This window comes from Schistocerca americana, chromosome 1 (assembly GCF_021461395.2).
Source record: "Schistocerca americana isolate TAMUIC-IGC-003095 chromosome 1, iqSchAmer2.1, whole genome shotgun sequence".
NCBI lineage: Eukaryota > Metazoa > Arthropoda > Insecta > Orthoptera > Acrididae > Schistocerca > Schistocerca americana.
In genome coordinates this window covers 236,659,169-236,673,901 of record NC_060119.1, presented here as the reverse complement: position 1 = coordinate 236,673,901, position 14,733 = coordinate 236,659,169, and the positions used below count along the sequence as shown (strand labels likewise).

Below are 14,733 nucleotides of genomic sequence, written 5' to 3'. Positions count from 1 at the left end.
ATTGCTAACCACTTTGCACACCCCTTTTAGTGTCACCTTACACATGGCTATCATAGGACAGAATAGTTTATCTCTAGTTTATATCCACTGTTTTACTTGTGATTAAAAATATAGATTGTACTGTTCTCCTACATTATTTATCATTCAAATAATGGAGGATGTAAGGTGCAAGTGTTACCCTGAGATGGTGTGGTTGGCAAAAGAAAGGTATTAACGGCAGGCACCATCAAACCAGTCAGGAGACTGTTGGGGGGAAAAAGTCACAATAATTCACAAATATTGGATTTTGTACATGGTGTTGCTTGTAAAATGACTGTTGCTTTGAATCGAATGGTTGGATATATGAAAGTCCCTGGTGGCCCTAATCCAGACATGTTACATAAATCATTTAATAAAAGAATTTTTTAACATCCTGTATAAGTATAAACACTCAATGACCTCATGCACATTGCCTGTGTTTCTGAACTTGTCAACAACTACAAAAATTCATTCACTCAAGCAGTACACAAGAAAGCTTAGTTGCTTATTAGAAAGTATGACTTTCATTATATGTTAGAGTCAACAAGATAAAATATGATGTTTTTTGTGTCATGGATTTTGAGTGTGTGAAACAGTGATCTGTGTTTCAGCAACATGTCGGCAGGAGGTATCAAAAACAGAAAGTTACTTATCATTTCTTAAAGCAATGATTATTTCTCACACATATATTTGGGATACATACATGCTCATGACTTGAAGAGAGCTTATTTAATATTGAATCTCAATAAAGGACATTTTTCAATCATAGAAATAACTCTTACACTGCAAGCAGTTGACCAGGGAGTAACTTTACATCAAATTCATTGTTTAAAAGGAATTACAACCAACATAAAAGTGATGGTAACAACATAGCTAATACCGTATACAAACCAACATATAGAGAAGTCCCATATAGAGACCACCTCACTATTTGCTAGAACTTACCTGTCACCTCTCAACACACCATAAAGTAAATCATGTAAATGACAGTGTTTTCAAATATCAAAAAATATCACATAAATAAATACAAACTAACACTAATTGTATAAATTTTAATATTAATTTAATATTAATAAGTTCCCTTCGGAATATATTGTATATCACATTTGAAAATTAGCTTCAGTATCTTCATGACAAGCTTTACAAATGGTATCCAGAATATTATGAAACCACAAAAATCATCAAGCTGACATTACTGGGGAACTGTTCAAAGGTGAAATTTTAAGGTGGAACTCTCCAAGCAATTTAATATTAAAGCAGGGGTCAAAAAGTGTGAGGCACTGTTCCCAGTTATCTTCAGCTGTGTTTTGGAGAAAATTATCTACGAATGGGAAAAAGAACTGGACAAGATAGCAATGCTCGATCATGCACGCATTACAGGATCCAGAAGTGCTATCAATATCAACTACATTGCATTTTTAGACTATCTTAGAATCCTGTCTACGAACACTTAACACAGCTGCAGATCAAACACACGAAAACAGTAAGCAGAAAAAGCTTAACTCCAAAATTTCTTCACAGGTGTGAGAGGAGAAAACATCAAAGCAGCTCCTCATCAGCTGCAGGCAGCACACATTAAATGATAGAAAGAGATGAAAGCCTTAAATATTCAGGGCCCCTCATACAACTGAAAATTAGCAAAGGAGAAGCATACAATACACACAATTCAAAGAAACATGCTTTACAGAGAAAAGCCATTTCGTGGTGAGCTAAATTAAACCACTACAATACTGATTAAAACACTGTATCTATATGCTGGTGAACATCTCCAAATGACAGGACGTCAAAGCTAAGACAGGCTGAGAAATTCAGGAGAAATATCCTCTACAAGATAATGGGTCTAAAGATCCCATGGACGGACAGTGTGACAGTCTACTTTATAAGGAAATGAACTGTAGCAAAAAAATACAATAAAAAAGAGACTAAAATTTTATGGACACCTATTTAGTATGGATGGGTACAGGCTGATTTTTAAGATACTTAACAGCAGAACAGAAGCTTCCAACAAATAGTTCAGCAGGTGGGAAAGGATCCTGAATGGGCTGGATTAAACACAGGAGACATCCAAGACGAGAAAAACTATAGGTCAATGATCAGCAGCTTTAAAGACTTCCTCAATGAATAGAAACTAAATGGGATGGAGACAGGAAAGAAAACAGGCTCCTACAGAAAGAATGCAAATATTTTGGCTAGCAAAGAAGGCTACCAGAAATGTGTAATTGTTATGTAACATGGTCTTTAATGGCTGCTAATCAAAATATGCACTACAACTACATCAGTGTTAAGATATGAGTACTCTGCTAGTGCTGCAGTCTTATTTATTCTGCTTTCACAAAAGTATTAATAAGTTAGTACTGAAAAAGGTTTCTGAAATAACTAATTGTTATTGTGTTGTGGGACGTACATCACATTCATCATACCCTTCATGTAAGTAAAAGATGAAACTGGTCCACACACAATTGATCCAAATTACATATGACCTAATGACCAATTAGAAAGTAACAAATTCTAGTGCCCTCTGACCTACCTTTTCAGACGAGATCGGCTGTGGAAACGTTTTGAACACTTCTGACAAGCAAAGCTTCTCTCTGCAGAGTGAACCCACGAATGTTTCTGCAGTGATCGTCTGTCCCTGCATGTTTTTCCACAAAGGGTGCAGGCATTTGGAGGAATAGTTCTAGCATGTCTACGCTTTACATGGGTTGCTACAGATGCAGAATCTGCAAAGCATTCTCCACAAAGCATGCACCGATGTGGTTGGTAACGTCCATGAGTTTCCATATGTGACAACATGTCAGTACGACTATTGAAGTTCTGACCGCATTCTTGACAATGATGGAATCCTTCATCATAGCTCTGTTCATCTTTGATATGAAGTCTGGAAAATAATAATAAAAAACAATGCTATGGACCGTAATAACAATAAGAATTCATAGCTCACTCACTGTCACATACCATTTTATTAAGACCAGGATAAAGAAAACAGAACCTGTAAATATTTTACCATTAGTATAAGCAGAAACTATGAAACACAAAGCAAAATGAACCAAGGTAATACACGAAAAAGAAAAAAATAGATCTAGGTTAAAAAAAATGTTAAATTGTGCTAGCTTTATTCTAGGAAAAAACAAAGGAAGAATAGATTTTAAAGTTGTGTCAACGAGGTCATTAGATGAAAACTGAAATTATGTCAAGGAGTTCATGGTGATTTATCATTTTTAACATATATTTACTGTCTGAAAAAATCACAAAATAACTGTAACTATTAATCAATTTCAGTTGCTCACAACAATCAACTTCAGCTGTATTAATATATCAAAAGCTATACATACCAGTATATTGTGGCATGTGATGCTGAAATTAAAGTTAAATAACAGGCTTAGAAAATTATACAAATGGTATGGAAAAAGTTGAGTGTGATCAAAGGAAATTTAGAATAGAGCGGTTTTTTTAACTGTAGGAGGTTCCAAGAAAGAAAGTATAAAGAAAATTGCCTTGTCAGAAAAAGAGGAAGAAGAATATTAGTGCAAAATTAAGAAATTCTGGAGGGGGTGGGGGTGGGGGGTGGGGGGGGGGGGGGGAGGAGAGAGAAATCAATCAGCAACTTAACAGTTCTTAGTAGTCAATAGAAAGCCAAATTAATGAATAAAAGCTTGGGAACCCATTATATTTTAACAACTTATACGAGCAGAAGCAAATTTTTTTGCATTTCAAATTACACACTACAAGAAAAAAAGTTACTAAGTGAAACATACCATACCACTGACTGGAAATCAGTCACCTTCAAGTATGGCGATAGGTTCAGAGAACAAACAACAGGAATGTAAAGGGTGGGTTTTAAGCTAACGATGAGTGTCCGCAGAAAACTTCTTGGATAAAGACAGTAAAAATAATACAGTTAGCTTACAAACAATGCAACAGATACCAGAATAGCAATAATGTTTTTGCTAATAATGGAATTTGATGATGATGATGACAACAATAATGATAATGATGATGATTTCCATGAACACTACAGAAAGAAATTACTTTTCAAAAGAATAAATCATTGTAGCAATTTTTGAAATGTAAGGAAATCTCATATCAACTTAGATTAAGTGAAATTTGAACCAGTCTCCTCCAGACACAAAGTCTACTGTGTCATCTAGCTCAATCACAACAAGTAGTGTGTAAGAAGGGAACATTGTTAGATGAAATGGTAATGTAAAGCAGCCACATGTAATGCATGGAAAGGAAACTAATAATGAAGTACGGTAAATAAAGATATTAGGTGGTCAGAAAAAAATACAATTGTTACTAATACTAAAAGAAAGATGGGAAGACAGAACATTAGGATTTAACTTGAAGGGGTCATTGCAGACAGAGCATAAGTTCAAGTTAGGAAAGATTGACAAGGAAATTGTTCATGCACTTTTGAAAGAAGCATTCCAGCATTTACCCTAAATTATTTAGGAAACTCACTAAAATGAAAATCTGGGCACCTGAACAAGGATTTGAACTGCCATTTTCCTAATGAGTCCAGTGTTTGTTACTGCACATTCTGTACAATCTTATACAGGACAATTATAAAGTCCATGAAGAGGTAAACGCATATTATGGTGTTGGCGGCTGTTACATTGCACAGCAATGTTGGTAACAACTTGGACAATGAATGACAAAATATGACAAATCTTGAGTCTACTGGAGGTAGCGAATCAAAATGCTTGTCCATAATCTTTTATGGTTCAAACATAAAATTTGCTGGTATTTTGGTCTACTAGGTTAGAATTTAACCACACTGTTGCAATTTTTGGCAAAATTGAAAATAAAAGACATACAAGTAGGTTATTGCAATGATGAACATGCACCTTGGGCTATAGTACACACTGACCCATCATGGCAATCTTATTTTCATGCTGAGGTTTGTTGACTTTGTCAATTCACAAGCAAACTGCCACATTCCAACCTAATCTAGGCCTCCATCTGCATTACAGGTCAGTCTGTCAGCATATCTAATTTTCTTCCATTGAAATTCTTTGGATTTCACAACTCACATCCAAACTATTACATTCCATCCTAACCCTGACATATGTATAATGGTCCTCCTCCTTCAGATTTTCTTTCAAATAGCAGGTTCCACTTCAGAAAAGGTGTAAAATGTAGTCCATTTATTTTAAACAACATAATGAAATTAGACATTACCTGTAATGGTTCCAGTGGCAGGAGTACAAACTCTAGTGTCAACAACTTTGTGACGTCACATATCCCCCTTGCTAGTTGCACAATTACATATAATGAGGTCTGTTTTAAATTTGACAACATCTTCATGCAATCATTTTTGATACATGAATGAACAGCTCTTGGCAGTCTTATCTGTCATATCAACATATACCTTAAAATTCTACATACGTACATTCTTTTTTCCCTTTTCTACATTTCATAAATTCGGTATCAGATTTGATTAGTGTTCATCAATGTCTATATGAAGAGTAAATTCAAAGACCTGTATTTATACAGCTGTTTTCGCATACAAAAAAAGAGTTCACTTCATTTTATGATTCTGATAGTTTATAAGCAACACTGTGCACAACCAGCTAAGTTCTCCACCCAGCATAACAATAAAATTAAATTGGAGATTACAATGCCATGCAGCAATAGTTTCTGATCCATTTTTTGTTCTTAGTGCTCTATATCTCACATAGGTGTGCATTCACTATTTCAACACCTTAGGCTCCACACATATGGATGACTTTTTTTAATACAGACCATGATAAGTCTGAATGGCATGAATTAACATTTCACATACTTAGAAGAAGCAGTTGTACTGCCTTTGATTATGACAGCACTATATACATCTTAATGCCTACAGAGTAGGCTGATGGTAAACAGGGCTGATCATTTACCTTTACATATACTGGGGTTTGCATTCCTTAGAAGCCATATTAGAAGCATCAAGTACAGCAAGAATATGTCTTTAACGACAGTATGAGTTAGCAACTGTAACAGACAAATCTCTAGTTGATTCCTCATCAATTAGAAAATGTCATACTGGCTAGAATTTTCAACCAATATTACCAATGCTGTGCCATATTCCTACAGATAGTGTCTACTACACAGTCCAATTACATTAATGTGACCACTGCCTATGTGCAATAACCACACACAGATGACAGGTGGCAGCACCTGCATTGAAGGGTGTATAAAGCACATCGGGGGAACACGGAACACAGTGCAGTGGATGGATGGATGGATATTAGTGTTTAACGTCCCGTCGACAACGAGGTCATTAGAGACGGAGCGCAAGCTCGGGTGAGGGAAGGATGGGGAAGGAAATCGGCCGTGCCCTTTCAAAGGAACCATCCCGGCATTTGCCTGAAGCGATTTAGGGAAATCACGGAAAACCTAAATCAGCATGGCCGGAGACGGGATTGAACCGTCGTCCTCCCGAATGGGAGTCCAATGTGCTAACCACTGCGCCACCTCGCTTGGTCCACAGTGCAGTCATTATCATAATGCAGAAGAGGAGCATTTCATCTGACATCCAAAAGGGCATGATCACTGGCTTACAGGCCAAGGATGGAAGCATTTCTGAAATGGCTAAGTTTGTAAACTGTTTGTGTGCTGCTGTGACTTAAATATATTGTACATGGCAAAATGTCACTCTCCAAAACAGGTTCTGAGGCAACTGTGGTGCACCACAGGCCACAGATAACAGAGGTGAATGACAGCTATGGAGATGTGTAAGGGTGAATAGACATGCAACGGTTGAACAACAGACCACCCAGATGAACCGAAGGGCTGCCAACAGTGTCTCCTCAACGACCGTTCAGCAAACACTGGGCCTCTGCAGCAGGCACCTGATTCATGCACTCATGCTGCGTGCTGTTCATTGGTGGCAAAGGCTGGAATTTGCACACCATTACCACAACCGGGTGTCCCCTGAGTGGTGGCAGGTGGCTTTTTCAGATGAATCATGTTTTATACGCCATCAGGCCAATAGCCATTGGCATACACAGTGTGAAATGTCTGAAAACAAACACCCTGCAACAACTGTTGAAAGAACCCAGGCCAGATGGCATTTCCTGGGTGACCTTGTTATTCTGGAAGGAACAATGGGTCAAACAAGAATGTGTCTATCATTGGGGACCATGCCCACCCATACACACAGTTTGTTTTTCCTCGGCATGATGACATCTAGCAGCAGGACAATACAACGTGTCACACAGTTTGCAGTGGACACGCATGGTTCAAATAACACTAGGATGAGTTTACTTTACTCTCCTGGCCACCAAACTCCACAGATTTAAACCCAATCAAGCATCTGTGGGACCAACTTTATCAGCCTCTTCATGCCACGGATCCGCAACTGAGAAACCTAGTGCAACTGAACACAGTACTGGAATCGGCATGGCTCCACATCCCTGTCGATTCCTTCCAGAACCTCACTGACACTCCTCTTGCAAGTCTCACAGCGGTCCACCCTGAAAGAGGTGGTTTTTTGGGCTTTTGACAGATGGTAACATTAATATGACTGGATTATGTATATCTATATATTAGCCTGAACAGGAAATACATCCTCCCATTAATGCAATAACCTTCCAACCAGGTTTCCTGTGTCCTCTACAGGAATTGGCTAAATTATCTATTTCTATTAGTTTTTATGTTGCTGGACATTTCATACAGATAAGATGTAGCAGCCATTCATTTTTCAAAAATATAAAGTTCATTGTGCTCCATTGCAGTGTTCGTTGAAGGCCTGAACATTCTGCACTGAGACACTAACAGGAATTTATCTCTCTTCTTGTACTTTCGGTTAACAACAGTTTGGATGCTGCCACAACAAAATATCTAAATAAAATTGCATTTTACACTCAACGGGTCTTGAACTGAATAACACTTATGCTCAAGGAAAATGTAGAAAAAGCATATACCATCTATGAGTGCATAGTTTATCCTCACTCCCCTCCCTCATAAAAAGCACGGGAGAACACAGTGACATACCTTATTTGAACAAGAAGATACTCTTCACCTAACACTTTTAGTGCAATACATATCCTGTCCTAAGAAGCTTAAAACTGAAGACCATTCATAAGTTTTATTAGAATATACCTTACCCAGATTAACCTATGCATAAACACATTGAATTGCAAACCATTGCTAAATATATTCCTGTAAAGTAACCCAATATAAAAATTACATAAAATGTTACTACTTGAAAACTTAATCAACCATCAAGTTAAGTATTAGGAGTCACTGGTTATGAAAGAGGAGCTACTTCTATAGTATTATTATTATTATTATTATTATTATTATTATTGTCACAGAATCTGTGGTATAGTATTTATAATACTAGACTGTTGCATGGAGGGTCGTGAGTTCAAAACTCACCTGAACTGTAAAATTATAATTTCTATATTCGATTCGAGTACATTCTAGAAGTATCCACAAATGTCAAGAATCATTGTACTGGAATGTTCTGTAACTGTTTATATACCGTATGTGTTCTGGCCGGAGGCAGTTCGCTCCGCGCTCTTGTGTGTGCAAGTGCTGAATAAACCTTCGTTAAGTGAAGTTAGTGTTCGTCATTCATCTAATTACACCTTCTTTTATGTGACATTATTCTGGTGGAGGCACTGGGTATTGGAACTTGTGATAGCGCACATTATCGGCGACACAGTGGCTCCCATCAGACCATGACAGAGCCACTGTTTCCATGGCGAGAAACCCGAGTTCAAGCCATATTCAACAGATCGCAATCTAACAGAGACAGAAGAAGAAAAGGACATTACAATGACAGCAACTGTGTGCCACCACATGAGACATCCTTCTGGGTTATCTGGTACGATGGCCAAGAACCAAACAACTGGCTGAAGGTACATGAGCGTTCAGCCAAATTTAACAAATGGGATGACACCGTGTGTTTGGTTAACATATTTTTCTACTTGGAGGACACTGCCAAGCAATGGTATGAGAACAACGAGGAGAAGTTCACAAGCTGGGAAGTATTACGACAGAAGTGTAAGGCTGAAGATAAATTAAAGTGCAGGACACAGCGTCCAGGAGAAACTACAGCATCCTACATTCAAGATGTCTTGGAGCTGTGTAAAATAGTGGATCCTAGAATGACGGAGGAAGATAAGGTTGCACATCTCATGAAGGGTGTTGCTGAGGACATATATTAAGCCTTCCTCCTGAAGGAGGTTTTGACAGCAGATGACTTCATAAAATGGTGCCAGTATATCGAGACAATGCATCACAGAAGAATTACACGCAAGAAGTTTAACGGCTTCCAAACGTCGTATCAATATCTGTGATGGAGGAAGAAACTGATTTCACAAGTGTTCTTCGTTAGATAGTGAGAGAGGAAGTTCAAAAGGCACTTGGATTGCACGGCAAGCAAAAAATCGAGACACTTCAAGAGGTCATTAGGGAGGAAGTGGAACAGACATTGAACCCAATCTCTTGTCCTTCATTTCCCTTTAAAATGGTGACAAAGTCAAGATCCAGGCAAAGTTGTTATGTTCCTACAATGCTACATGAGGAACCTGTCTGGCCACCAAGGAAGACTGACTTCTGGAGGACCCAGAATAACCAAATAGTATGTTTCCACTGCAGACGACTGGGACATGTGGTGCACTGTCTATTGTCGAGAAAGGCAGCGGATATTTGATGACGCCCATGGCAGAAGACAGAAGAACGATCTTAGCCAATGCCAACTCCGGGACGACGAAGATGGACAAGAAGATGTGGGTGTAGGATGACATAGGTCATCATCGCTGCTGGAGAGGACGCTCACCAACACGCCGATCAAGGTCTCCATCAACATTTAGAGGCTCCAGCTGATCACCTAGCCGCCACAACTTGGAAATCTAAAGGTTGGGACCTTCCTCGGAGGTGAGGCCGCCAAAGAGAAAAATTCTCTGCCGTCGATCACTACAAAAATCATAGGAAACTACGTCGATATCCTCATGGATGACCGACCAGCCCAAGCTCTTGTGGACTCTGGAGCATCATATTTAGTCATTTCAGAGAAGTACAGAGGCCAGTTGCAGAAAATCGTATTCGTCGACAATGAAACATCTCTGCTGAAGGTGGCTAATGGGAAATATGTAAAACCTAGAGGAAGATGTATCATTCGTGTGGGTATAAGTGGCCATACGCAGCCCTTAGAATTCATCGTCTTACAAGAGTATAGTCATGACGTCATTCTCGGATGGGACTTTTTGAAAGCTTCTCAGGCAATTATTAACTGTGGTCACTCAGAGATTATGCTAGACGAGATGACATACTGTGGACAGGAAGATGCACATCCAAGTGTGTGTGCTGGATGAAGTGATCATTCCTGCAGTCAGCGCTAGAAAAGTAACTGTCATGTGTCATGCCATACATCAAACCATGCATCTTGTAGTGGATAGTAAGAGAAGCATACCACTGAAGAATAACTTGGTCATCCCAGCCTCTGTCATCTCGTTTAAGAATAGATTCAGTGAATTGTGGATAGTTAACTGTTGCCGAGAAATGCAGATCCTTCCAAGACACATGTGCGTAGCAAACGCTGAGCCATTAATTGCAGAACAGCTGAGCGTCACAAAAACCTCCCATATTGAGTCTGTGAGCGAAATTAGTGCTACCACTACGAGACAAGATCTTCTAGCTTGACTATCACCAGATCTTACTAAGTAACAACAGAAGAAGCTACTTGCCATTCTTCAAGAGTTCTCTGAATGTTTCAATACACAGGTGAAGAGCCAATTAGACAAATCGACGGTGAAGCACCGGACTAGCACTGGAGACCGTCAACCAATAAGCCAGTGAGTATACTGTGTGTCAGCAACAGAACATCGAATAATTCGCGACGAGGTAGAGAAAATGATGAAGAATGACATCATTCAGCCTTAACAGAGCCCCTGGTCACTGGTCATCACCAGTGGTTCTCGTCAGGAAGAAAGATGGCAGTTGGTGCTTTTGTGTTGATTACAGGAAGCTTAATAAGGTAACTACAAAGGACATTTACCCTCTTCCACGAATTGACGATAAGTTTTTCTTAACCATGGGCATGTACTCGGGATACTGACAAATCGAGGTAGATGAGGCTGATCGTGAGAAAACTGCATTCCTCACCCCTGAGGGCCTGTATGAGTTTAAGGTAATGCTGTTTTGCTTGTGTAATGCACCGGCAACTTTTGAACAGATGATGAATAATCTTCTAAGTCACCTGAAGAGGATGATGTGTCTTTGTTATTTAGATGACATTATAGTGTTCTCAGAGACATTTGATGAATAAATAAAAAGACTCATGGCTGTTCTTAAGTGCCTCTAACAAGGCGGATTGAAACTTAATCCAGGAAAGTATCTCTTTGGAGCAAAAGAAATCAAAATACTTGGGACACCTTGTGCCAAATGAAGGTGTATGGCCAGACCCAGAAAAGGTGAGATCTATAACGAAATTTCCTATTCTTAAAAGTATTAGAGATGTAAGAAGCTTCCTCCGATTATGTTCTTATTACCGTCATTTTATCAAAGACTTTTGTATCAAAGCCAGGCCACTCCATGAGTTGTTAAAAGCTGACGCTAAATTTATCTGGGGTGGTGCTCAACAAGTTTCTTTCGATGTGCTGCGAAAAGCTCTGACGACTGACCCTGTACTTGGTCCGTATGATGAGATAGCACCTACAGAACTACACAAAGATGCCAGTGGGTATGAGATTGGTGCTGTTCTGGTCCAAATTTCTAACGGAAAAGAGAAGGTTATATCCTATGCTTCTAGGACACTCACAAAAGCCAAGAGGAACTACTCAACTAACGAAAGAGAATGTCTAGCTGTGATCTGGGCCATGTGTAAGTTTCGACAGTATCTCTATGGAAGGCCATTCACAGCTGTTACAGACCATCATTCACTTTGTTGGTTGACAGGTCTTAAGGATCCAACAGGACGACTCATCAGGTCTTCAACATTCATTAGGTTGTCTCCATACCCGTACACATCCATCTGCTTGACACAATTTGAAACGAGACTCATTCAACCAGGCAACATGTTTCCGGTCATCAACAGTCTAATGTCAGCATTGACTGGCCCAGGCGAGGCATAAAGCTTTGGTTGGTTGGTTGATTGGTTTAAAAGAGGGGAGGGAGGGACCAAACTGCTAGGTCATCATTCCCTCATTCCGATCAAAATAATTCCACAAGGGTGGAAATAATATAATTGAGACAAACAAAACATGGCTGGAAGAAAGGAGAAAACCACAAGAATGTCAGAAGGGCAACAAACTCTAAAATGGACAAAATCGAACAAGAAAACCACAGAGAGATGCAAGAAACATGTAGAAGAGATCAAAACAAGAGAGCAGATTACCACTGCTGGCTGACCATGAGAATAAAAAGAAGCCAGCCAATCTGCAACACATTAAAACCTCCACTCTAAAAGCACTAGGGTGGAGGACATAAAGGTACAAATGACATGTGCTAAAAATTGATCAAATGATAAAACCCACCCTCACGAATAAAACATAAAACTAGAGCTGCTGTTGAGGCACTGTCGCCCAACACCAAAGGTAGGGTGCTGGGAAAGTTAAAAGTCTGTCGCAGAGCAGCAGAAAGTGGGCAGTCCAGCAAGAGGTGGACAACCGTCATTTGCGAACCACAGCGACACCAAGGTGGGTCCTTGCGACGGAGGAGGTAACCACGCGTTAGCCACATATGGCCAATGCAGAGCCGGCAGAGGACAACGGATTCCCTGTGGGAGGACCGCATGGAAGACTTCCACACATTCGTTGTCTTCTTAATGACACACAGTTTGTTGTGCATACTGTTATGCCATTCTGTCTCCCAAAGCCAAAAAACCCTGCGGCATAAGACATAAGGCAGATCAGTTTCGGAGATGCCCATCTCCAGAAGCAGTTTCTGCGTACCCTGTTTGGCCAGCCTGGCGGCAAGTTTGTTGCCTGGGATTCCAATGTGTGCTGGGGTCCACAGAAACACCACTGAACGACGGGACCGTTCCAGGGCATTAATGGACTCCTGAATGGACACTACCAAAGGATGGCGAGTGTAGCACTGGTCAACAGCTTGTAGGCTGCTCAAGGAGTCAGTACACAGGAGAAATGTCTTGCCAGGGCATGAGTGGACGCACTTAAGAGCACAAGATATGTGAAAACACTGCAGCCATCTGGCAAGGAGTGCTGTTCAATAAGTCCTCCATGAACATACGCAAAGCCTACATGACCATCAGTCATCAATCCATCGGTGTAAACCACTTCATGGCCCTGGTACATGTCGAGAATCGAGAGGAAGTGATAGCGGAGAGCCGCAGGGTTAACGGAGTCCTTAGGACCATGCAAAAGGTCCAGAAGGGAAGGACTCTAGTTCCAACAGAAGGGATCAGACACAAACTGCAATCGTAAGCCCTGACCTGGGCCACTATTGCGGGAGATGGACCACCGTGGTTGGTAAAAGGAGACGATAATTCGGATGCGCAGGAGAACTACGAACGTGTGCAACGTAACTGGCAAGCAGTTGTGCACAGCTAACCTTCAATGGAGGGACTCCGTCCTCCACCAGTACACTGGTCACCTGACTCGTTCTAAAAGCTCCCGTCGCTAGAAAAATGTCAGTGGTGCACTGGGTCGAGTAAATGCAACACTGAGGGTGCAGCCGAACCGTAAACCAGACTCCCTTAGTCAAGGCAGAATTGAACAAGGGCTCTGTAGAGCTGCTGCAGCAGCATAGAGCAATCTGCACCCCAGTTGGTGTTGCTCAGGCAGCAAAGGGTATTGAGGTGCTGCCAGCACTTCCACTTAAGCTGACAAAAGTGAGGTAGCCAAGTCAATCAGGCATCGAAAACCAGTCCTAAGAATCAATATGTCTCCACTAAAGTGAGTGGATTGTCATTAAGGTAAAGTTCTGGTTCTGTATGAACGGCGTGACGCTGACAGAAATGCCTGCTACATGACTTTGCAGCTGGAAACTGGAAGCCGTAGGCTAGAGCCCATGATTGCGCCTTGTGAATGGCTCCCTGTAGGTGCCGCTCAGCAACACCAGTACTGGAGGAGCAGTACGAAATGCAGAAGTCATCCACATACAGAGAAGGTGAGACCGATGGCCCTACAGCTGCTGCTAGACCGTTAATAGCCACTAAAAATAGAGAGACACTCAATATGGAGCCCTGCAGAACACCATTCTCCTGAATATGTGGACGCACCAACTTGGACATGGAAAGTACGGAGCGACAAGAAGTTTTGGATAAAAATCGGGAGCAGGCCCCGGAGACCCCACTCAAACAATGCGGCAAGGATATGACATCGCCAGGTAATGTTGCATGCTTTATGTAAGTAAAAAAAGACGGCAACCAGATGTTGATGCCTGAAAAAGGCTGTTCGGATGGCAGGCTCGAGGAACACAAGATTATCGGTGGTAGAGCAATCTGGGTGAAGCCGCCCTAACATGGGGCCAGTGGGCCACATGACTTCAGGACCCAACCCAGCTGCCGACATTCCAGCAGCTTACAAAGAAAGTTGGTGAGGCTGATGGGCCGGTAGCTATCCATGTCAAGCGGGTTTTGACCAGGTTTGTGCACCGGAAAGATGGTGCTCTCCCGCCATTGTGATGGAAAGGCACCATCGCACCAGGTCCGGTTGAAGATAACGAGTAGGTGTAGCATGTAGTCATATGAGAGATGTTTAATCTCTGACTGTGGATCCAATTTGGCCCAGGAGCTGTGTCGGGGAAATGTGCAAGGGC

The 14,733-nt window shown here is 40.9% G+C and overlaps 1 protein-coding gene across 2 annotated transcripts in view; it reads right to left on the bottom strand.

The window, feature by feature from the left end:
• The window catches only part of LOC124622270 (zinc finger protein 16), a 138,892-nt gene that overhangs the window by 68,347 nt on the left and 55,812 nt on the right, over nt 1–14,733 (bottom strand). For both annotated transcript variants that reach the window (XM_047148043.1, XM_047147971.1), the window contains exon 5: nt 2,546–2,896. In XM_047148043.1, the coding sequence (XP_047003999.1) occupies nt 2,546–2,896 (351 nt within the window). The remainder of the gene's footprint in view (nt 1–2,545; nt 2,897–14,733) is intronic.